Source organism: Oratosquilla oratoria, chromosome 5 (assembly GCF_046742065.1).
Source record: "Oratosquilla oratoria isolate Oo_2021 chromosome 5, ASM4674206v1, whole genome shotgun sequence".
NCBI classification, from domain to species: Eukaryota; Metazoa; Arthropoda; class Malacostraca; order Stomatopoda; family Squillidae; genus Oratosquilla; species Oratosquilla oratoria.
Genome location: NC_134781.1, coordinates 46,099,954 through 46,126,603, shown reverse-complemented (window position 1 = coordinate 46,126,603; position 26,650 = coordinate 46,099,954). Strand labels below are relative to the sequence as shown.

The 26,650-nt window shown below is 37.4% G+C and overlaps 1 protein-coding gene across 3 annotated transcripts in view; it reads left to right on the top strand.

Moving 5' to 3' along the window:
• LOC143025496 (putative Golgi apparatus membrane protein-like protein CG5021) overlaps window positions 1–21,673 on the top strand; it is an 88,875-nt gene extending 67,202 nt beyond the window's left edge. For all 3 annotated transcript variants that reach the window (XM_076185249.1, XM_076185248.1, XM_076185247.1), the window contains 2 exons: window positions 12,348–12,488; window positions 20,315–21,673. In XM_076185249.1, coding sequence (XP_076041364.1) covers window positions 12,348–12,488; window positions 20,315–20,371 — 198 coding nt within the window. In that variant the 3' untranslated portion in view covers window positions 20,372–21,673. The remainder of the gene's footprint in view (window positions 1–12,347; window positions 12,489–20,314) is intronic.
• The last annotated feature ends 4,977 nt before the right edge of the window (window positions 21,674–26,650 follow it).

Sequence of the window (26,650 nt, the reverse complement as noted above, 5' to 3'; positions counted from 1 at the left end):
AGTATTATCTTGCACATAGTATTATTATCATCCCTTTACATTTTAGAATTTTTCATCTTCCTAATTCCATCTCTAGGTCCCCAAAGTGGGACCAAGAATGGTACCTTACCTGTTAGTGGTAATTCTGCAAAATGTATGACAGAGAGAATTGCCTCCCTTCTGTCTATTTTCAGAACTTGTTAACCATGTCACAGCCATCTGGAGGTAGAGCTGGTCTCTGTCTCTGGACTGGGCCCAAGGTTTCTTTCTATTACCCTCAGCCAAATTTCTCCCATTTTTTCACATCAGGAAAGCTGACAACATACTAATGCTCCCATACAACATTGACGGACTAATTTCGGGACTGAACGAACTCAATGATTATCTGTTAGAAGCAAAACCAGACATAATGGGAATTGTAGAGACTAAACTAAGAGGTGAAATACCATCCACTGTTATCGGACAAGGTTTATACAACTACTGGATAAAAAACAGGGACAAGAAACAGGGAGGGGGAATCATGTTCTTGGCCAAGAAAGACCTAAAGGTGAAAAAAATTGCAGAGGGCAAAGGTAATGTTGAATTGATCATGATAAAAGTCGAAGGCAAGAATATGAAAAGTAGAAAGTTTGTGGTGACTTATGTGCCTCCAAAAACAAGCGCTTGGAAAGAAAACGAACATACAAAAATGCTAGATGATACAAGAAAATCACTAAATGAGATACTAATGGGTAAGGGTAATCTGGTAATTATGGGGGACTTCAATTGCAAAGAAATTTGTTGCGACAGCATGACAGTGCAAGGAGGAGATGACTCGTGGGGCAATGTACTGCTAGATATGACCATGGAGTACACAATGACCCAATGGGTCCGTGAAAACACAAGGTACAGAAATAATGAAGAACCATTGAATCTAGATCTAATATTTACAACAGAACCTGAAATAGTGCATAAAGTCCAGTACGAGACACCAATTGGAAAGAGTGACCATGTACTCATCGAAACTGTAATAAAGGAAGAAATAGACATAGAGAGGAACGAAAAGCATAGGAAAGGAAGACTGATGTACAACAAAACAGACTTTACAAAACTAAAGACATTCTTCCGGAATGCAAACTGGGAAAATTTTTACAGGGAAGAGACAACAGTGGAAGAGAAATGGAATATATTGATGGAAAACTACAATGAAGGTGTAAACAGGCATGTCACAAGACAAAAGCGAGAGAGAGAGTACATTAAATGTTGGTTCAACAAAAGATGCAGTGAGGCAAAAGACAGAAGGGACAAAGCTTGGAAAAAGTGGAGAAAAGACAAAAAACAAAGCAAATGGCAAATTTATGTTAACTGTAGAAATGAGTATGTTAATGTGAGAAGAGAGGAAAAAAGGAACCATGAGAAGGATATTATAGACAAATGCAAAGAGCAACCCAAACTATTCTATCGGTATGTGAATGGTAAACTTAAAAACAAACAGGAAATGGTGAAACTATGCCAAGGAAACATAGAATACACAGAAGATTTAGAGAGTCATGAACAATCACTTTAAATCTGTTTTCACCAGAGAGAAAATACCAAATTGTGACATAGATAAAAACAAGAAATCTCCCCTCATGAATGAGTTTACAGCATCACTAAAGGAAATATCAGAACATCTATCAAGGCTGGATGTCAGAAAATCACATGGCCCAGATGGTATTGCAAATAGGATTCTAAAGGAGTGCAAAGAAGAACTAACAGACAAAATACACATCTTAATAAACAGCTCACTCAAAGAAGGAAAGATACCCGAGGACTGGAAAAACGCTAACATTGTACCAATATACAAAGGAGGAAACAAGGAAGAACCCACCAACTATAGGCCAGTATCACTAACAAGCACCATAGCCAAAATTTGTGAGAAAATAATCAAGAATAGATGGGTAAAACATCTGGAAGACAATGACATATTAAACCCAAGACAATTCGGATTCAGACAAGGAAGATCATGCTCCACAAACTTAATATGCTTTTACTCAAGACTAATAGACATAGTGCAAGAAAGAAATGGATGGGCTGATTGTGCATTCCTAGACTTGCAAAAGGCCTTTGACAAAGTACCACACAGAAAACTACTAAAAAAAACTGGAACACATAGGAGGAATACAAGGAAACCTACTAAAATGGATAGAGGACTTTCTGACTGGTAGAAAGATGAGAGTAGTGCTCAGAGAAAAATATTCAGATTGGAAAGAGGTGATCAGTGGAGTACCGCAAGGATCTGTGCTGGCACCAATAATGTTTGCTATCTATATGAATGACATGGACGAGGACGTGAACTGCTACATGAGCTTCTTTGCTGATGACGCCAAACTGCTAAGGAAAATAGAAACTGATGAAGCACTGCAAGAAGACCTAAATAGGGTATGGAACTGGAGTCAGAAATGGGAAGTGGACTTTAATACTAAGAAGTGTAGCATAATGGAGTTTGGAAAAAGCAAAAACAGAATATCAGGAAAATATACAATTGGAACCAAAGAAGTAAAGAAAGTAGGATCCGAAAAAGATTTGGGAGTAATTATCACGAACGACTTGTCCTATGATATACAGATTAACAAAATTGTTGGGGAGACTTACAACTTGCTAAGATCAATAAAAGTGGCGTTTACATACTTGGACGAAGACATGATAACAAAAATATTGGTTACATTGATAAGGCCTAGATTAGAGTATGCGGCGACATTGTGGTCCCCCAGTACCAAAAAGAATATAAAGAAAATAGAAAGAATCCAAAGAGCAGCTACAAAAATGGCACCTGCACTTGCAAACCTATCATACGAGGAGAGATTGGCTAAACTGGAGTTACCGACACTGGAGCAAAGAAGAGAGAGAGGTGACCTATTGACCATCTACAGAATCATGAGAGGCACAGAGGTACTCGATAGAGAGAACTTACTTAACTGGGACAAAAGAAACACAAGAGGACATGGAAAGAAAATAAAAAAACATAGCTATAGAAGAGAACTGAAGAAAAACAGTTTTCCTCATAGAGTTTTGGACACTTGGAACAAACTGGACAATGAAATAGTATGCGCAAAAACCATTCATGAGTTTAAAAACAAACTAGACACTGCGAGATACAAAGGCGGGACATCACGAGCATAGCTCCCCTTCCCGCAAAATACAACTAGGTAAATACAACTAGGTAATACTACTACATTGTCAGTGACATAGAAACAGTCCCATACAAAAAAAAAAGAAAAGAAAAAAAAAACACTAATCCAAAGTTTCTTTATAGAGAGATCTATGGGAGGGCCCAAGAACTATTGCCAGCTATTGTAGGTATGTAAGTTTGCAGCCAGTGAAGATCAATACAATGGTCAACAGTTATTATTATTGTTCCCAAGGACCTAACAGTGAAAATCAACAAGAAAATAAGCAGTACAGGTTTTGGTCAGTAGAAAGAAACTTTGATCATGGTTTACAAACAGTTCATAAAAAACACACTCAAATATACCTCCTCAGTATGGTTCCCTACAATCAAGAAAAATATAAACACCCTACAAACTACTCAACACACAAGGAATGATAATAAGATGCACTAAAACCACCCCAATAGCACAGAAACTCTATCAAACCTCTCTAGATATTAGCAAAGGAAGAGCCACTCTAGTATGACTAGGATTAGGTCATCATCTAGCACTAAGACAGTACCAACACAGCATAGACCCTAGATGCAGTCATCATACAGAAGATACTTAACACTCCATCATACAATGCCCCACCCCATGCCCTAACAACAACACAATATTTCTTCCTGTGAGTCATGGGTCTCCTCCAAGAGACTTGGGGCATTGGATTGATTGATTGATTGCTGAGTAGGTGCAGGAAGACTGGCACTAGTGGTTTCCTTAGTTGATGTACACATTCAGATTGTAAAACAAGCACTCCAAGACAGACCACCAAAATCCATGTTCCACCAAAGTCCAAGATTTGACTCTACAAGAAACTATACAAGGAAATCCCTCCTAATTAGCAAGAACCACGCAAGCAGAACTAATCTCACCACAGTGGGCATTACAAGTGACCTTTGGAATGCAGAAATCACTGGGAAACAGGTTCTGTCAGAGTTTGTTGAAAACAGGTTCATCAAGAAGATAACAGGTTTTCATGAGAGGACCAGGTCAGAGAATTTACAAACTTTTGAGAACATGCACACTGTTCAATTTATAGTTGGAAAGGAAATTTTTTTTTGCATCAAAGGCAGACAGAAATTATCTGAGGTGGGTGCCTGAGAAGTATTATAGGGGTTACTAAGCTGGATAGAATGAGGAGCGAGGAAGTGAGGAGGAGAATGGGGGTGGAAAGGGAGTTGGGAGATAGGGTGAAAGAGTATTGGGAAAGTTTGGACACATGGAAAGAATGAGTGAAGAAAGATTAGTAAAAGAGGTGTGGAAGGCAGAGGTGGAAGGAGTGAACGTGATGGGGCAACCAAGGATGAGAGATGGGGTAAAAGGGGCATTGGGAAAGGAGAATGTCTGTTGAGGAAGGACAGGAGAAGACAGAAGATAGGAGTGAATGGAGAACGGTTTTGTATGGATGATACTGTGATGCATGAAAGGGAGTGGGTGGGGGATGGGGGGTGAAGGAGTATGTGCAAAAGTATAAATTGACACAGCCCTGTCTTCTCTTTTTCTGCATGAGGGGATGGAGAGTAGGGGTCGCCGATTTAATGAAGCAGCCTTGCCGTGGATGTGCTGTGTCTTGCATCATTGCTTCTGAACCAGGGTAGTGGGCGAAATGCAGGGATGACCTGTCATCCAGGAGGAGCCAAGATAAAAGGGAGGGGGGCGAATGGGAGTGGAGTATGTGGGGATGGAATGAGTGGGAGTTGATTTTATGCCTTTGTTTTTTTTGTTACCTCCCTTGTAAGGGGGAAAAAGCCTTTGGTATATGTATATATTTACCTAGTTGTATTATATAGCAAGAGAGCTATGCTTGTAGTGACCCATCTTTGTATCTTTCAGCATCTAGTTTGTTCTTAAATTCTTGTATAGCTTTTGCACACACTGTTGCCTCATCCATTTTGTTCCAGGCATCTACCACTCTATGTGGGAAGCTATTCTTTTTCTGATATCTTCTGGAACTATCCTTTTTGAGTTTCTTTTCATGTCCTCTTGTTTTTTCTTTTATCCCACTTTAATAAATCTCCTCTATCGAGGACTTCCATCCCTTTCATAATTCTGTAAATGGCCAGTAGATCTCCTCTTTCTCTACATTGTTACAGGTTTGGTAGTTCCAGTTTAGACAGTCTTTGTTCATATGTCAATTTAGAGTGTTGGTGCCATCTTTGTTGTTGCTCTTTGGATTCTTTCCAATTTCTTTACATTCTTTTTTGTACTAGGTGTCCATAGTGTCGCTGTGTACTCCAATTTTGGTTTTATCAGTGTGACTAATATTTTCTTTACCATTTCCTCATTCCAGTGGTCAAAGGCAACTTTCATTAATCTTAGTAAATTATAGGTTTCTCTGGCTATTTTGTTGATATGCTTGTCTGGTGACATGTCTATGCTGATAATTACTTCTAGGTCCCTTTCTGACCTAACTTTTTTTTACCTCCTTTGTACCAATTTTATATTGCTCTGATATTCTATTTTTACTTTTTCCAAATTCCATTATACTACATTTCTTGATGTTGAAGTTCATTTCCACTTTTGACTACATTCCCAGACTTTATCCAGGTCTTTCTGTAATGATTCACAGTGTTGCTCTGTACTTTCTTTAGTAGTTTTGCATCATCTGCAAAGAAGTTCATATAACATTCCACACCTTCATCCATGTCATTTATATATATGGCAAACATAATTAGAGCCAATACAGAACCTTGTGGGACTCCACTTATCATTTCTTCCCAGGTCCAGTTCTTGTCTCTAAGTACCAACCTCATTTTTCTCCCATTCAAGAAATCTTCCATCCATTTCAATAACTTTCCTTGTTCACCACCTATTATTTAAATTTTTCTTAGTAGCTTTTTGTGTGGTACTTTATCAAATGCTTTTTGTAAATCTAGGAAAGTACAATCCACCCATCCATCCCTTTCTTGCGTTATTTCTATTAGCCTTGAGTAAAAGCAAATCAAGTTAGTGGCACATGATCATCCATGTCTAAAGCCAAATTGTTTTGGACTCAATATATTTTTTCCAGATGTTTAGTCCATGTAGTTTTGATAACTTTTTCACATATTTTTGCTATTGTGCTTGTAAGGGAGACTGGTCTATAGTTTGTTGGGTTTTCCTTCCCCCCCCTTTATATATTGGTACAATATTTGCATTTTCCCAGTCTTGTGGTACTTTTCCTTCTTTGAGTGAGTAATCAATTATCTTTTATGTTTTGTCCATTAATTCATCTCTACATTCTTTAAATATACAATTTGTAATTCCATCTGGACTATGTGATTTTCTAATTCAAGATTATTTTTTTTTACTTGATCCCTTATTTCCTTCTGTGTCAGTTATTTCTTTCATTGGGGGGATCTTTCTGTCCTTCATCCCAATTTTGTGTACAGATTTAAAAGGTTTGTTCATAATTTCAGCCATTTCTACATCTTCTATATATTCATTATTCCCTTGATGCAGTTTCACTATATCTTGGTTATCTTTTAGTTTACCATTCACATACCTGTAGAATAGTTTAGGTTGGTCTTTGCATTTTTCTGTTATGTCTTTTTCATAGTTTCTCTTTTCTTCCCTGCATATTTTTACATATTCATTTCTTAGTTTGATATATGTTTGCCACTTACTCTTTTTTTTCCATCTTTTCCAAGCTTTGTCTCTTCTATCTTTAGCCTCACTACATTTTTTGTTGTACCAACACTAAATGTACACCCTTTCTTGCTTCTGCTTTGGTATGTATTTGTCTATTCCCTTGTTATAAATTTCTTTTAGTATGTTCCATTTCTCTTGCATCTTTGTTTCTTTATTTAAGAAGTTTTCCCAAGTTACATTTTGAAAGAATTTTCCAAGTTTCTCAAAATCCATTTTGTTGTACATTAATCTTCCTTTTCTATATTTCTCATTTCTTCTCACATCAATTTATTCTTTTAGCTCAAACTCTATTAGTAGGTGGTCACTCTTCCCAATTGGTGTCTTGTATTCCATTTCATCCACAATTTCAGGCTCTGATGTAAATATTAAATCCAGTCTCAATTGTTCTTCATTGTTTCTATATTCGGTACTTTCCTTTACCTATTGAGTCATTGTGTATTCAATGGTCATATGCAGTAGTAAATTTCCCCAAAGTCTTCACCTTTCAATGTCATTTCTTCCCAACATATTTCTTTTGAGTTAAAGTCACCCATAATTACTATGTTTCCTCCTTTCAGTAATTCAATTAATGTATTCTTTGTGTCTTCCAACATTATGGAATGATCTTTCTCTGTCCAAGAGTATGTTTTTGGGGGCATATATATTACTGCAAATTTTCTACATTTCATGTCACTGTTTAGGGTATTGGCTGCATGTTATTGTGGCAAAGTACAGGAATACCTCTATACAACTGAGTTGTGTTCCCAGCTGACTGGTCACAATGCAAAAATTTGTATATCGAGGTGGGTTTTACATGTAAATACGAGGGTTGTGTTCATGGACCCTGTGAACCCCCTCAATTTTTGCCTGGGGCTTCCACATACACCCAACATTTGTTTTACCTACTTTATAGCACTCGGTCGTATAGTGAGGTATTCCTGTATTATGCAGCTGATACTTTAAGGTCTATATGGGGTGCCCCTATGGACCAGAACCACACATAATTTTTTCTGTGATAGAGGAAGTATCTGCTCATAGAGAAATTATGACACTTTTATTATACTCCGACTGTCCCTCCGTTATACTGTCCCTCCACCCCTTGTTACTGTCCTGTACCATTTCTCTGAATATTCATTTCCTTTTTTTGCCTAACCTTTTGGTGGCAGAAAAGAATGCTGCCACCAAGACTTACCACTTAAGTTGTACGAGGCAACAAAAAATGGGACAGGGATAGGACTAGGAATCCTGCTACCTGTAGCCCCACAGGAGACATTCCTAAAAAAAGTAAAGGCATAAGAGGGTCTAGGAGTTTTCCAACCAGTACCCTAAGGTTTGGGTCTTTTAATGTGTGTGAATGTGGTACAGATGAGAGTAAAAGGGAAGAGATAGGTAGTATGTTTGTGAGAAGATGGATGTGTTGGCATTGAGTGAAACTAAGTTGAAAGGGAGGGGATAGTGTGAGTTTGGTAGTGTAGTTGGGAGGTTCTCAGGAGTGAAGAGAGGACGATGGAAAGAAAGGGTGGCTATACTAGTAAGTGAAGAGCTAGGTAGGCATGTAGTGGAGTGGAAGGAGGTTTCTTCAAGGTTAATGTGGATGAAGGTGAAACTGGGAAGGGAGATGTATTTACCTAGTTATATTATACGGGAAGGGAGCTATGCTCATGGTGACCCGTCTTTGTATCTTTCAGCATCAAGTTTTTTCTTAAAATCTTGAATAGTGTTTGCATACACTGTTTCTTTGTTTAATTTGTTCCAGGTATCACTCTGTGTGGAAAGCTATTTTTTTCAGATCTCTTCTGTAGTTATCTTTTTTGAGTTTCTTTTCATGTCCTTTTGTTTTTCCATTGTCCCATTTCAATAAATCATTCTTATCTAAGATTTCCATTTCTTTCATAATTCTATAGATAGTAGGTCTCCTCTTTCCCTTTGTTCCAGTGTTGGTAATTCTAATTTGGACAGTCTTTGTTCATATGTCATTTTGGAAAGAGTTAGTGCCAGTTTTGTTGTTGCTCTTTGTATTGTTTCTAATTTTTTTATATTCTTTTTGGTACTGGGTGTCCATGTGGATGTGGTGGCCGAGACTGTGGAGGAAATTAACGAGATCTTTACAGTATTCCAGAGAACAGCAGAACAGATAGGCCTAAAATGCAATGAGCAGAAAACAAAAATTATGAAACTAAGTGTCTTCTTTCTAATGACACCAAGTGGAGTCTGTATTCTGCTTTCTTCCAAGCATCTTTTTGCTGGTTCTTTGTCTCAGAATTTCTATGATTCTTTCCATTTTTTATAAAAAAAGAACAAAGAAAAAAAAAGATAAAATGGAGATACAAAGACGTTTACATTTTGGTGGCAGCGAATACATTTCTACCTTCACCGTATCTTTGTAAACAACTAGGCCTGCTTTCAAATTCATTCATTCGTGAATCGCTAAATAGTGGGTTCAGAGCATTTGTTCCGGCACGTCTTGCTTCGACTGTGGTTGTTGTGTTTGACTGTGTGGATCTTTGTAAGTGCAAATGGGCCCGGTAGTGAGAAGAGTGTAGAGGAAAGGGAGGCTTTTTGGATACATTTAAATGAGTGCATAGAGGGATTAGGGAGAAATGTCAGTGTAGTTGTATTAGGAGACCTTAATGCTAGGGTAGGAAATGAACCAATAGATGGAGTGATTAAGAAGTATGGAGTTCCAGGAAAAAATTGTAGTGGAGAGTTGATGGTGGAGATGTGTGTCTCGAAAGGAAGTTGATGATAGCAAATACAGTGCTTAGGAAGAAAATCAAGCATAAGTACACATGGGGATGGTTCAAGGAGGGAATCACAAGGTGTGCAAAGATGGTGCGTGGAACAAGGAGGATGGGAGGAAATAGAAGGCAAGGTAGTGAGTGGTGGGATGAGGAAGCAAAGAAGGGTGTAGAGAAGAAGCAGGCTTTCATAGATTGGCTACAAATTAGGATGAGGGAATTGTATGAGAGGTACAAAGTAAAGAGAAGTAAAGCATAAGATAAAGGAGGCAAAGAAGAGAGCAGTTGTGAAATTGGGTAAGAGTATGAGAAAATCTTGAAATTAAAAGATGTTTTGGAAAGAAATTAAGAGAGGAAGAGGAGGCAAATCAAGTAGAGAAGAAAAGGTAAAAGGTGCAGATGGAGAGATGATAATGGAAGAGAAGGCAGTGAGAGGAAGGTGGGCAGAGTATTTTAGGGAGTTGCTAAATGTGAAGAAAGATAAGGCAGTGGGAAGGGCTAAGAAAATGACCATGATGAGTGAGAAAAATGGAGGAGAAATAAGAAAAGAAAATGAAGGACAAATAAGAAAAGATGAAGTGAAGACAGCTGTTAAGATGATGAGAGCAGGTAAGGCACCTTGTCTGGATGGATGCCATGCAGAATGTCTAAAGAAAGGAGGTACAGTGATGGTGGACTGGCTGGGTAGGTTATTTGATGTTTGTTGGAGAGAGGGTAGAGTGGCGGAAAACTGAAGTAGTGTCTGTATAGTCCCACTCTACAAGGGAAAGGGGGAAAATGTGTGAGTGTAGTAGTTTCAAAGGGATTAGCTTGTTAAGTGTAGTTGGGAAGGCTTATGGGAGGATCTTGATTGAGAGGATTAGGAGAGGAACAGAGGGAGTAATTGGTGAAGAACAGTGTGGATTTAGGACAGGTAGAGGTTGTGTAGATCAGATCTTTGTGGTGAGACAGATATATGAGAAAGCTATAGGAAAAGGTAAGGATGCTTTTTGGGCTTTTATGGATCTGGAAAAGGCTTATGATAGGGTAGACAGGAAGTCACTGTGGGAGGTTTTGCAAATATACAGGATAGGAGGAAAGCTTTTAGGAGCTGTCAGGAGTTTTTACGAGAGTAGTAGAGAATGTGTGGGGATTAGAAATGGAGAGAGTGAGTGGTTTTGAGGTAAAGGTGGGACTTCGTCAGGGATGTGTTATGTCACCCTGGCTGTTCAACTTATACATGGATGGGGTGGTGCGAGAGGTGAATGCAAGGGTGGTGGGTCAGGGATTGGAGATGGTTAAAGAAAATGGAGAAAAGTGAGAGGTGAGCCAGCTGTTGTTTGCAGACGACACTGCACTTGTAGCAGGATCAGAGGAGGGATTGAGGAAGTTGGTAACAGAGTTTGGGAGGGTGTGTGAAAGAAGAAAGTTGAATATAAATGTGGGTAAAAGTAAGGTGATGAGATGTACAAGGGGTGAAAGTGGCAGTAGACTGGAAGTGAGGATTAAGGGAGAGTGACTGGAAGAACTGGATAGTTTTAGATACTTGGGTGCGAATGTGGCAGGAAAGGGTGGAGTGGAAGTGGAGATAGAATGTAGATTGAGAGAAGCGAGAAAATGCCTTGGTGGATTAAAAAGTGTAATGATTAATAGACATTTGGGAATGGATGCTAAGAGGAGATTGTATGAAGGAGTGATTGTGACAACAGCACTGTATGGGGCAGAAACATGGAACATAAGAGAGGAAGAGAGAAGGAGTTTGAATGTGTTTGAGATGAAATGTCTGAGAAGTATGATAGGGGTTACTAGGCTGGATAGAGTGAGAAATGAGGAGGTGAGGAGGAGAACGGGGATGGTAAGGGAGTTGGGAGATAGGGTGGATGAAAGAGTATTGGGATGGTTTGGATACATGGACAGAATGAGTGAAGAAAGACTAGTAAAAGAGGTATGGAAGGAAGATGTGGAGGGAGTGAACATGGGTGGGCGACCTAGGATGAGATGGATGGATGGGGTGAAAGGGGCTTTGGGGAAGAGGGGATTGTCTGTTGAGGAAGGACGGGAGATGACAGAAGACAGGGGTGAATGGAAAATGGTTGTATATGGATGATGATGCGATGCATGTGGCGGAATGGGTGGCGGGATGTGGGGTGAGGTGTGTGTGAGGAAAATTTGACGCAGCCCAAAGGGATTTCTCCCTGTCTTCTCCTTTTCTGCATGAGGGGATGGAGAGTGGGGGTTACCGATTTCTTCCCGTCTTCTCCTTTTCTGCATGAGGGGATGGAGAGTGGGGGTTACCGATTTAATGAAGCGGCCTTGCTGTGGATGTGCTGTGTCTTGCGACACTGCTTCTGACCCAGGGCAGTGGACAAGATGCAGGGATGAACTGTCATCCAGGAGGTACCAAGATAAGAGGGAGGGTAGAGGGTGTAGGAGAGTGGAGTGCATTGGGGTTGGAATGGGTGGAAATGGTTTTTATGCCTTTGTTTTATTGACAACCTCCCTTGTTAGGGGGAAAAAGCTTTTGGTATATATATGTAAAACATATACATTTTGGAAATTTTGGTGGACATTTTGGAAACTGTCATGACAGCCACACCATTCAGATTTAGACTTCTCTATGCCTAGACACTAAGTTGAATAGTTCTAACATGCAATCAGCCGAGTTCCTCCTCCTTTTTTTTTAATATACACCAGTTTAAGAATTCTCTTAGTTGATACACAAAATTGTTAGGTCATTCTTGTCCCTTTTATGTTGGGTTCAAACCTGTAAGTGTAGTTATCTTGCAAGGAAAGATTTACTTACAGATCACATTGTTTTATATGGTGCTTTTGTCAAAAAAAACTGGTGAAGTAAAATTTATATATTTTGCAGATGGTAGTGTGCATCGCTCTTTCACTCAGTGGGAGTAATTTGTATGGCTACATACGATGCAAGATTGGAAAATCACAAAGTATAACTGACAGTGTCAAGAACATGGCATCAGGGATGGTTCAGAGACAGATGCTCAATAATGTAAGTATTTCTTATCTCAGATGAAAAAGAATTTCATGATCTTAATGTAGTTTCTTTAACAGGTATTCTACATGGAGATGCAAAATCACAAAGTAAACTGCATCCACAATTTGCACAAGTATGTATATATATATAATATATATATATATATATATATATATATATATATATATATATATATATATATATATATATATATACACACACATATTTACATACATACTTAGGGAAAACTTCTTTAATGAAGAAACAAAGATGGTAGAAAAATGGAACTCATTTGAAGAAATTTATAAAGAATAGATAAATATGTACCAAAGCAGAAGAAGGAAAGGTTATACATTATGTGCTGGTACAACAACAAAAATGTAGTGAGGCAAAAGATAAAAGACAAAGCTTGGAAAAGATAGAAAAAGAAAAAAAAAAAAGGGAAGTGGCAAATATATATCAAACTGAGAAATGAATATGTGAAAATATGCAGGGAAAAAAACAAAACTATGAAAAAGACATAATAGATAAATGTAAGGATCAACCTAGATTATTCTACAGGTATGTGAATGGTAAATTGAAAAATAAACAAGAAATAGTAAAACTGCGTCAAGGAAATGAGGAATATATAGAAGATGTAGAAATGGCAGAGGTTATGAACAAACATTTTAAGTCTGTATTCACAATAGAAAATGCACATAATTGGGAAGAAGAAAAGGTAGAAAGATCCCCCCCAATGAAAGAAATAAATGTAACACAAAAAGAAATAAGGGACCAAATAATAAACCTTGATGTCAGAAAATCACATGGTCCAGATGGAATTGCAAATTGGATACTAAAAGAATGTATAGATGAGCTAGAGGACAAGATATATAATATGATAGATTGCACACTCAAGGAAGGAAAGATACCACAAGATTGGAAAAATGCAAATATTGTACCAATATATAAAGGCAGAGATAAGGAAGACCCAACAAACTATAGGCTGGTCTACCTTACAAGCACAATTGCTAAAATAAGAAACTGGAAGAAAATAAGATACTGAATCCAAAACAATTTGGCTTTAGACAAAGAAAATCTTGTGCCACCAACTTGATTTGTTTTTATTCAAGGCTAATAGACATAATACAAGAAAGGGATGGATGGGCAGATTGTGCTTTTCTGGATAACAAAAGGCATTTGTTAAGGTACCTCACAAAAAACTAATAAGAAAACTTGAAACAACAGGTGTACAAGGAAAATTAATGAAATGGATGGAAGATTTCTTGAATGGGAAAAAAATAAGGGTGGTAGTGAGACAAAAACTGGACCTGGGAAGAAATGATAAATGGAGTCCCTCAAGGTTCTGTACTGATTTGGTTTAACCACTTCCATACGGTGACGCCTATGTAGGCGGCATGAGGAGCAAGTGGGTACTCGATGATGCCGACGTCGGCATCTTGATTATATTTATTGTAGTTGTACCTACGTAACTTCCATTCTCTCTAAACTGGCTTCATCATATTTTCTATGGTTATCAAAATACACGGGTGAAAGAGAACGAACGATTGAGCACTGACTTTATTTTTTATAATGCAATTAATATGACGCAACATCACACGTCGGGAAGCTAATGCTGCCAGACATGCAATGTGCCCCGGAGTGAAGAGGTTAACATCATAGACTCCCCCCTTTGGGGAGGCTAGGACGGTGCCCCTTACAGTGGACTTTGTAGCATTCTGCACTAGCTCTGATAATGTTTGCCATATAAATAAATGACATGGATGAAGGTGTTGAATGTTATATGAATTTCTTTGCAGGTGATACAAAATTATTAAAAAAAATAAGTACAGAAAAAGACTGTCAATGAATTCAGAGATCTGGACAAAGTCTGGAAATGGAGCCAAAAGTGGGAAGTGAATTTCAACATCAAGAAATGCACCATAATGGAGTTTGGTAAAAGTAAGAATAGAATATCAGGGTAATATAAAGTTGGTACAAAGGTAAAAAAAAGTTAGCTCAGAAAAGGACCTAGGAGTAATTATCAGCAAAGACGTGTCACCAGACAAGCATATAAACAAAATAGTCAGAGAAATAATAAAGGTGGCCTTTAACTACATGGATGAGGAAATGGTAAAGAAAATATTAGTCATACTGATAAGACCAAGATTGGAATATGCAGTGACACTGTGGACTCCTAACACAAAAAAGAATATAAAGAAATTAGAAAGAATCCAAAGAGCAATGACAAAGATGGCACCAACGCTTTCAAAATTGACTTACAAACATTGTCCAAACTGAAACTAACAACCCTGGAACAAAGAAGAGAAAGAGGATATCTACTGGCCATTTACAGAATCATGAAAGGTATGGAAGTCCTTGATAGAGAAGATTTATTAAAGTGGGACAGAAGAAAAACTCAAAAAGGATAGTTATAGAAGAGATCTGAAAAAGAATAGTTTTATACACAGTGATAGATGTCTGGAACAAATTGGATGAAAAAATAGTAGGTGCAAAAACCATACAAGAATATAAGAAACTAGATGCTGAGAAATACAAAGACAGGTCACTATGAGCATAGCTCCCTTCCTGTATAGTACAACTAGGTAAATACAACTAGCTAAATACATATATACTTCTCTGGTGCTTGGCCTTCAAGCCAAAAATTTTATATATCAATCAATCATACATACTTCTCTGTGTGCTGTTGGAGCAAACAGAAGGCTAGTGAACGAGCTCCAAGCCAGCAATTTTTCACTTGGATCAAGGAAACACCTATGTTTATATTTACAGAGAAGTTATGGCTTTTGAGTGACTGCTATGGTGATAAAGTATCCAGTTTGATAAAGTGTATTAATGTATAGAATGGAGGAAGGAAAAGGAGAAAGAAAGAATAATGAACCAATGAAAAAAGTACTAGATATGAATAGAGTAGAATTGCCGCTTGGAGTGATACCAAAGAGGACTTGTTTAAACAACACCCTAAAATCAACTCAAAGGTGTGAAAATAATGTTTTTTCAGGTTTCCAAAGAGAGAGCAATATTAGGTAAAGGTTTAGATGCAGAGAGGGAATCTAGGTATAACAGTATACTAAGTAATCGAGACATTAATGATGTGATGGAGGAATTAATAGATTCAAGAATAGATTATAGAGGAATGCACAGAGAAATGACTAACCTACAAAAAACTAGTGAAGAAATGAACAGATAGCTTAATGAACTAAAAAGTGAGCTAAGCATGATCATAAGTGATAATGAAAGAAAAATGAAGACAGAAAAATGAGGAACTGAAAAAAGAGGCCAAAGAACAAGTACAAGGAGTGACTTAAAAAGTGGGAGAATCAATTGAGACAGATCTCCTAGAAATAAAAAATAAATGGAAACAAGAACAAGAAAATCAGAAAATAACATTTAAAGAAATAGTACAAGAGCAGGTAAAGGAAAATGCTAAAGAAACAGTAAATAAAGAAAAGAAATAGTACAAGAACGGGTAAAGGAAAATGCTAAAAAAAAACAGTAATTAAAGTAAAAAAAAAAAAAAAAGGAAAATTGGGTGAGAGACACAGTAGATAAAAAAAAGTGCATCGTAGTTTATGGTATTAAAGAAAAACATAATATATACAAATATCAAATAGAAAAAGAGGAGAAATAAATTGCAAAGGAAATTCTGAAAGTGGTTCAGAAAGAAGGACAAGAGTTTGACAAAGACATAGATGAGGTGCATAAGATGGAGCAATACTCTAGAGAAAAACACTATAGGCCACTAAAAATCAAACTAAGGACTCAAATGATAGCTGAAGAAGTACTATCACTATCAAAAGCAGCAAAGCTAGCAAGTTATAAAAATATATGGATAAAAAGGAAATGAGTGATGAGGAAATAGAAAAAAGAAAAGGCATTATGGATAAAAAGGAAATGAGTGATGAGGAAATAGAAAAAGAAAAGGCATTTAGAAATTAAGCAAATGAAAAAACGAGAAAAGAACAGAGACTGAAAAGAAAGTTTTTTTTTGAGAGTACTGGACCTGAGACTGAGAAAATGGTACATCAATAAAAGGAAACAAAAAAACAAAAAAGAGAAGAAACTTTGGGGAATATTCTACTGGATATGACCATTGAATACACATTGACTCAATGGGTGAAGGAAAACACCAGATATGGAATACAAGACACCAGTTGGGAAGAGTGACCACATACTAATAGAGTTTGAACTAAAAGAACAAAATGATATGAGAAGAAATGAGAAACATAGAAAAGGAAGACTAATGTACAACAAAACGGACTACGAAGAACTTAGAAAAAATTGTCAAAATACAGACTGGGAAAAATTTTCAAATGAAGAAACAAAGATGGAAGAGAAGTGGAATGTATTAAAAAAAAAATACAAGGAGGGAACAGATAAATACGCACCAAAAAAGGAAACAAAAAAGGTATACATAAAGTGTTGGTATAACAAAAAGTGTAGTGAAGCTAAAGATGGAAGAGACAAAGCCTAGAAAAGATGGAAAAAAGACAAAAAAAGACCAAATGGCAAACATACATCAAACTAAGAAAATATGTAAAAATATGCAGGGAAGAAAAAAGAAACTATAAAAAGGACATAATAGAAAAATGGAAGGACCTACCTAAACTATTCTACAGATATGTAAATGACAAACTAAAAGACAAACACGAAATAGTGAAACTGCATGAAGGAAATAAAGAATATATAGATGATATAGAAATGGTTGAAATTATGATGAAACATTTTAAATCTGTATTCACAATTGAAAACTCACAAAATTTGGAGGAAGGAGAGAGAGAAATATCCCCCACAATGAAATAAATAAGTGACACAGAAAGAAATAAAGGAACAGATAAAAAACCTTGACGTCAGAAAGTCACATGGACCGGATGGAATTGCAAATTGGATATTGAAAGAATGTATAGATGAACTAATGGACAAAATACACAAGATAATCGATTTTTCACATAAAGAAGGAAAAGTACCTTAAGATTGGAAAAATGCAAATATTGTACCATTATACAAAGGAGGAGACAAATAAAATCCAACCAACTATAGACTGGTCTCCCTTACAAGTACTAAAGCAAAAATATGTGAAAAAGTTATCAAAAGTAAATGGATTAAACACTTGGAGAACAAAATACTAAATCCAAAACAATTTGGATTTAGACATGGAAGATCATGTATCACAAACTTAATATGCTTTTACTCGAGGCTAATAGAAATAATTCAAGAAAGGGATGGATGGGCATATTGTGCCTTCTTAGATTTACAAAAGTTATTTGACAAAGTTCCACACAAAAAGCTAGCAAAAAAATTGAAACAATGGGGTGGAATACAAGGAAAGTTATTGGAATGGATGAAGGATTTCTTGAACAGGAGAAAAATGAGGGTGGTACTCAGAGGCAAGAACTCAAATTGGGAAGAAATGATAAGTGGAGGCCCACAATGCTCTGTACTGGCTCTGATAATGTTTGCCATATATGTAAATGACATGGATGGAGGTGTGGAATGCTATATGAACTTCTTTGCAGATGATGCAAAACTACTAAAAGTAAGTACAAAGGAAGATTGCAAATCATTACAAGAAGACCTGGACAAAACCTGGAAATGGAGTCAGAAGAGTGAAGTGAATTTCAACATCAAGAAATGTAGTATAATGGAATTTGGAAAAAATAAAAACAGAATATCAGGACAATACAAAATTGGCACAAAGGAAATTAAAAAAGTCAACTCAGAAAGGGACCTAGGAGTAACTATCACCAATGACATGGGACCAGACAAACATATCAACAAATTAGTGGGAGAAACTTTCAATTTATTAAGATCAATGAAAGTGGGTTTTGACTACATGGATGAAGAAATGATAAAGAAAACATTAGTTACATTGATAAGACCAAAATTAGAGTATGTTGTGACACTATGGACACCTAGTACTAAAAAGAACATAAGAAATTAGAAAGAATTCAAAGAGCAATGACAAAGATGGCACCAATACTCTCCAAATTGACATATGAACAAAGATTGGACAAACTCAAACTACCAACCCTGGAACCAAGAAGAGAAAGAGACCTGCTAACCATCTACAGAATTATGAAAGGGATAGAAGTCTTTGATAGAGATGACTTACTGAAGTGGGATCAAAGAAAAACAAGAGGACACAAAAGATACTTGAAAAGGATAGTTACAGAAGAGATCTGAAAAAGAATAGCTTCCCACTCACTGAATGAAGAAACAGTGGGTTCAAAAACTAGACAAGAATTTAAGATCAAACTGGATGTTGAAAGATACAAAAGCAGGTCACTATGAGCATAACTCTCTTCCCATAAAATACAACTAGGTAAATACATACATCTTGCTTATATTTTTTACTCTGGTCCCCACACAGACTGAAGGATATAAGTAAGATTGAGAATACAAAGGGCATCAACCAAACTGGTCACAAGTCTGGTAGATAAACCATATGTGTCTGCCAATTTTGAAAAATTGAAGAATGAGAACCCAACAAGAAATAATGGTCTCAAACTGTCAGGAAAGAGATTTAATATAGAAGTGGGTAGAAACAACTTTGCCAACCGTGTAGTTGATGCATGAAATAAACTTTCTGCCGAGGCAGTGCAATGTAGTTCAGTTTGAAGCTTTAAAATTTGTTTAGTTAAACACCTAAGCAAGATACTGTAATGCCTGCCATTTATTTTATATTATTTATTTGTTATCTATCAATTCATTGTTATTTACTATTTACCTATTTGTTTATTATTTAACTTTACCTATTTATTTATTTATTTATTTTATTTATTATTATGATTATTATTTATGTATTTATTTATTTATTATTATTATAATTTTTTTCGCATCTGACCTAGTTGTGGAGCAAAAGGTCCCCTGTTGGCATGCTCCTCCTTTGTAAGAAGTGATATGATTATAGTATTCAGGTCACTAAAGGGGATAGATTGCATTGACAGCTCCCTTTGTATCCTCACAGTCTCATTTCTCACTCGGTACATTCTTAATACCCCCACTCTTCTCAAAGACATTCATATTTTTTCTTCCTTAAGCCCTTCACTCCGGGCCAAAATCTCGTGGGTAGCATTAGCTGCCAGACATGCGATGTTGCGTCATAATACTCGCATTATAAAAAATAAAGTCACCGCTGTATTGCTCGTTCTCTCTTTCACCCGTGAATTTTGATAACCATAGAAAATATGATGAAGCCAGTTTACAGAGTATGGGGGTCACGCAGGTACAACTACAATAAATATAATCAAGATGCCGACATCGGCATCCTCGCGTACCCACTTGCTCCTCATGACGCCTACGTAGGCGTCATCGTATCGAAGGGGTTAAATTCGAAGTCTGCACCATACAGAGACAAGTCTCCTGTGTGTGCTGTAAGAGGTGAACAATTGGGACAGTGATAGCACTAGGGATCTTGCTCTCCATATGTTCATCTTATGAGAAGTGAAATTGGCACCAATTACCTGTAATAATTAGGGGTGGCCTTTATAAAGAATCTTGATTGTTAAACCTTATTCTGTTCCTTGCTTCTAAATAATGATGTGTCCACTGAAACTGTCTCATGATTACATTTTATTTCTGATGGTGTGGCTATCATTCACATTTAAACATGGTCACTATGATTCTATCACCCATGATCAATGTATCTGTGTGCTGCATATCAAGAATGTACTTTAGAAATACATATACCAAGGCCTTATCCCCCTTACAAGGGAGGTACCCAAAGTCAAAAGACATGATTCCATTCCCACCCATTCCACTCCCATTCACTATCTTTCCCTCCCTCCTCAACCCTCAGACATAATTATGTGATTATCATTAATGATGTGTGATAATTTCAGGTTACCAACATGTTTGCCAAGGCTCCCCCCAGTGCGACGCCAAGTAATACTGTGTGAAACAAAATCCTCAGTTGACAAAACAAGATGAAAAAACCTTTGATGAAACTTATTGTGCTGGACTCTTTTGTTGAAAGAATGTGATTACAATCCAGCTGTGCTTTTGAAGTTCAGTACTTTTGTAAATTTACATAGACAGTTTTTCCACAACAGTAAAAAAATTTGTGCATGCAGTGCATTTTATGTATTAAGTTTGCTGAAACATTGTAGTTGGGTGAAAAAGTAATTGGCCTTCACTTGCACAAATTGTATTTTGTAAGCAAATGTAATATTTTCTTTCATGGATGAGGGAGTTCTGATTAAAGCAGTTTATTTGTATGTGCATTCATTGATAGGCTCTTTCAGTTTTGAATTCTATTACATGCTATGATAGACTAAATAGAATATTGATAAAAACCTTTATAAGAATTGTTATGAATACACAAGTATATATTTTTTATGTGGGGAAGAGTTGTGGAGTATTTGAAAATATATAGTAAATAAGTGTGATGATTATTTATGGTGTTTCCCTTATGACATTTTTATTGAATTTCTAGTAATGTAACTTATTTACATTCCTGTTGCTCTAAGTATAGGTTCATTTTGTAATGCAGTGGCCATTCATGCTTAGTCTCATGAATTTTTAGGCTATAATGACTGCAGTAGTATTTTTTTTACTGTATTATACCAAAGGAACAAACTTTGAATAGATTTTTTTGTATGCTGTGCAGAACTTGTGTAACAAAACACTTGTAAAAGATAGTTGAAATTGGTGATGATTTGTTGTTATATTGGCAGGTGAAGATTCATGGAGTGAAGCTGGAAAAGCTTGTATGAAATTTTACTCTATTTTCCAGAAAAAATTAAGAATAACAAGAGAAAAGCTTGTCATTAATTAAATAATAATTGCCTAGATTTTCTCAAAGTGGAAAACCCACAGCCCCACAGTGGCTGGCAATGGTCCTTGAGCTCTCCCACAGATCTCTATGGGAGGAATCTTTTGATTGTTATTTGTATTCTACTGGTGTGGGACTTTCTGTCACCAGCTGAAAGTGGTAGGGGAAAGGCTGCAGTCACCAGCTGTCTGCTCTCTATATGTGAAAGTTGATAGAAATCTTGGACCCAATCCAGAGACTAAGCACTAGTCCTTCAGGGCTGTACCTCCTGATGGAGGTGAGGGGGTGGACAGGTTTTAAAAACGGGAAGCTTTGCTGTCCATTGTGCAGGACCACCACTTGCAGGTTACCCATTGTTGGTTCCAGAAAAGCTTATAGATGTATGACATTATTGAAGGTATAATAAAATGAAATATGGAAGATTTTATTTTATTTTATTGGCTGATGCTGTGATGCATGGAAGGGAGTGGGTGGGGGATGGGGGGGTTAGGTAGTATGTTTGAATGTTATTCTCCAAAGGGATTTTGCCATGTTTACTCTTTTTTTTTTTGCATGAGGGAACAGAGGGAGAGTTGCTGGTTAAATGAAGCAACCTTACTGAGGATGTGCTGTGTCTTGCACTGCTTCTGACCCAGGGCAGTGGGTGAGATGTGGGGATGACTCATAATCCAGGAGGAGCCAAGAAAAGAGGGAGTGAGGGGTGGTGAATGGGAGTGGTGTATGTGGGGATGAAATGGGTGGGAGTGGATTTATGTCTTTGACATTGGCTATCTCCCTAGTTATGAGAAAAAAGCCCTTGGTATATGTATGTATATATATATATATATATATTTTCCAAGTTACTCATAAAACAATTGTAGGTGTCCACAAACCTGCCCAGCATCTTCTACTTGGATATTTTGCACAAAAATAAATAAATATATAAATATATATACTGTGTGTATATATATATATATATATATATATATATGAATAGAATCACCAGTGACGGTGTACTCGGTCAAATAATTCTGACAGTCGTCCCTGGATTTGATCTGAGGCTCGTGAGAATGCAAAGCCGATGCTCTACCAACTTAGCTATTGGATGTCTAAAATTCTCCAACCTGGGAATTTACTACTGAGGAATCATGTCAACTGCTAACTGCTGTCTGTACTTAGTTTTTACAGAGAACTAACATCTTTCGTAGCTTTGTGGTTGAGCTGGTACATTTCCCTTTGTGGACTTTAGGTGTTGTCATACCTGAATAGAATCACCAATGACGGTGTAGTCAATCAAATAATTCCAACAGTCATCCCCGGATTTGAACCGAGGCTCATGAGAATGCAAAGTTGATGTTCTACCAACTTAGCTATCAGATGTATAATATTCTCCGACCTGGGAATTAATCTACTCCTGAGGAATCAAGTCGACTGCTAACTGCTGTCCTTACTTAGTTGTTACAGAGAACTAACATCTCTCGTAGCTTCATGGTTAAGCTGGTACGTTTCCTTTTGTAGACTTTCGTCATTGTCATACCTGAGCAGAATCACCAGTGATGGTGTAGAAGTCAATCAAATAAATCTGACAGTCGTTCCCGGATTCGAACCGAGGCTCGTGAGAACATGAAGCCGATGCTCTACCAACTTAGCTATAGGATGTCTAAAATTCTCCAACCTGGGAATTAATCTACTCCCGAGGAATTAAGTCAACGGCTAACTGCCATCTGTACATAGTTTTTACAGAGAACTAACATCTCTCGTAGCTTCGTGGTTAAGCTGGTATGTTTCCTTTTGTGGGCTTTGGTCATACCTGAATAGAATCACCAGTGATGGTGTAATCAATCAAATAATTCCGACAGCCATCCCCGGATTCGAACCGAGGCTCACAAGAACGCAAAGCTGACACTCTACCAACTTAGCTATCGGATGTCTAAAATTCTCCAACCTGGGAATTAATCTACTCCTGAAGAATTAAGTTGACTGCTAACTGCCGTCCGTACTTAGTTTTTACGTTGGTAGAGCGTCTGCTTTGCATTCTTGCAAGCCTTGGTTTGAATCTGGGGATGACTTTTGGAATTATTTGATTGACTACACCATCACTGGTGATTCTATTCAGGTATAACAACAACAAAAGTCCACAAAAGGAAATGTACCAGCTTAACCACGAAGCTACAAGAGATTATATTTCTCTGTAAAAACTAAGTACGTACGGCAGTTAGCTGTCGACTTAATTCCTTGGGAGTAGATTAGTTCCCAGGTTGGAGAATATTAGGCACCCGATAGCTAAGTTGGTAGAGTGTCGGCTTCGAGTTCTCGTGAGCCTTGGTCCGAATCCAGGGATGACTGTTGGAATTATTTGATTGACTACACCATCACTGGTGATTCTGTTCAGGTATGACAACAACAAAAGTCCACAAAAGGAAACATACCAACTTAACCACAAAACTACAATAGATTTTAGTTCTCTGTAAAAACTAAGTAAGGACGGCAGTTAGCAGTCGACTTAATTCCTCAGGAGTAGATTAATTCCCAGGTTGGAGAATTTTAGACATCTGATAGCTAAGTTGGTAGAGCATCGGCTTTGTGTTCTTGTTAGCCTCAGTTCGAATTTGGGGATGACTGTCAGAAGTATTTGATTGACTACACCGTCATTGGTGATTCTATTCAGGTATGACAATGATGAAAGTCCACAAAAGGAAATGTACCAGCTTAACCACAAAGCTAGGAGAAATGTTAGCTCTTTGTAAAAACTAAGTCCGGATGGCTGTTAGCAGCTGACTTAATTCCTTGGGAGTAGATTAATTTCTAGGTTGGAGAATTTTAGACATCCAATAGCTAAGTTGGTAGAGTGTCGACTTTGTGTTCTTACGAACCTTAGTTTGAATCTGGGGACGACTTTTGGAATTATTTGATTGACTACACCGTCACTGGTGATTTTATTCAGGTATGACAACAACGAAAGTCCACAAAAAGAAATGTACCAGCTTAACCACAACACCCTCCCCCTGAAAACTGTTACTTTGAGAGAAAATATCAGCAAGGACATTTTTGTGCCCAGGCATATGTTTTATTACTAAATGGCCTGTAAAAACAAGTTCCACTTAGTTGGGTGAGAGCTTGATTTTGAGATAGACATATTTTTCAAGAAAACAAGAGGATGATGTGTGTGTATATGGTTAGGGGAAAAGAAGAGTGTATATAAAGTTCAAAGTGTTGAAGAGCAGCAACCACAGCCAAACACTCCTCCTCTATGGTAGCATAATTTCTCTGGATGTGTCCAAGCTTTTTGTTATAATAACCTACAGGTAAGAACACTTTGTTATCTTCTTGCATTAAGGTATCTGTGAATAAATGAAAGGATTTAGAAAAATCAGGACTCAAGATCAGGATCATGCATCAAAAGAAGTTTTAATTGCTTTTAAGCATTCTGACACCTTTCAGTCCAATCAAACTTTTTCTTTTTCCTTGATAATTCCATTGATGGTTCACCTACATCCAAGAAGTTGGGAGAAAACTTTATAGTAATCAACCATTCCTAGGAATCTTCTTGTATCCTGTTCAGGGGAATGTGAATATCTTGGATGGCCTGTGCTTTGACTTGAGAATTTTCTACTTTAAATCCTAAATATGATACTTGTGTATGACCAAAATTACTCTTCTCTGAATTAATGGTTAAATTAGCCTGGTCAGCTCTCTTGAAGAATTCTGTAAAATTGCTATATGTTGTTCCCTTGTATTACTGTAGATCATCACATCATCTAAATATGACTACTCTGGGCAAATTGAATGATAATTTATTTATTCTTCAAAAAATAGCAGTGGAATTTCTTAAGCCAAAGGGAATGACTTTGAAATAGTAGGAACCTTCTGGAGTAATACATACATATACCACAGGCTTTTTTCCCCCTTACAAGGGAGGTAGCCAAAAGAAAAAGGCATAGAATCACTCCCACCCATTCCATCCCCTACATACTCCACTCCCCTCCACCCTCTTCCCTCCCTCTCATCTTGGTGCCTCCTGGATGATGGGTCATCCCTGCATCTTGTCCACTGCCCTGGGTCAGAAGCAGTGTCGCAAGACACAGCAGATCCACAGCAAGGCTGCTTCATTAATTCGGCGACCCCCCCACTCCATCCCCTCATGCAGAAAATGAGAAGACGGGGAGAAATCCCTTCAGGCTGCATCAATTTATTTCTCATACATACTCCCTCACCCCTCATCCCCCACCCACTCCCCCTCATGCATCACAGCATCATCCATACACAACCCTTCTCCACTGATAAGTGCTGTTTTTTCTTGGTGTTTTGGATGCATAGGTATTTGATAACCTTTCAAGAGATCTAGGTTTTGACAAACTGAGCAGATCCTATGTCATCTATGAGTTGGTCTATGTGTGGTAGAGAGTAGGCATTGACCTTGATGATGGCATTCATTTTTCGATTATCCACCACTAATCTGACTTTACCACCTATTTTGGGAACTAATAAGCAAGAGTATGACCAAGGACTAGAGGAATGTTCTATTAGTTCTTGAACGAGTAATGATTTGTCTTCTTTCTGCAAAATATCCTTTTTCTCAGGATTTAGTCTGTCTGGGCGACTTTTAATGACTGTTCTGGATTAATTCAATTTTTATGTTCTACAATGGAAGTTTGTCTAGGAAAGTCAGCAGTTAGTAAAGGGTATGAATGTCATCTTGAGATTCAGCAATGTGCCAATTTCTCATCCAGCTTTTTTGGAGTTGAAGGAATTCTGTAAAGGCAATTCAGGGTGAGGCAAATTTTGATTATCTGGATCTTCTCTCACAATTCTAATTTGTACAGCATTTCTGGAATGATGCTTTTTAAGGGAGTTTATATGGCATAGTCTTTTTGTTTTTCTTCTGTCTGGGGTGGATATAACATAATTTAAGTCATCTTTTCTTTCTACAATCGTATAGGGTCCTTGATATTTTGCTTGGAGTGAGTCCCCTTGCAAAGGTAAATACAGAAGGGCCTCATTTCCAGTTTGGAAGTTCCTGACTTGAAACATTTTGTCATAGTTATATTTCATCTTGGATTGAGCTTGTTTCAAATGTTGCCTAGCTTGACTTAACTTTCCTAACATTCTTTCAAATTTAAGATTAACTTCTAGAGAATTTTCTGAATTTGGACCTCTTACCTGTCTAGATATTAGTTCTATCTATATAGCAAGAGCTTTTTCCCCTTTAGAGGGGAGATAGTCAAGTCAAAGGCATGTACCTATTCCCACCCATTCCACTCCTCTCCACCACCCGTTCCTCCTATCTCAAGTTAGATTCTCATGGATGATGGGTCATCCCTGTATCCCACCTACTGCCCTGGGTCAGAAGCAAGTAAGACACAATATGAGTTCAGCTGGAGAAAAACCTCTACTTTCTTGGGTGGAAGTTCTAGGTACAAACATT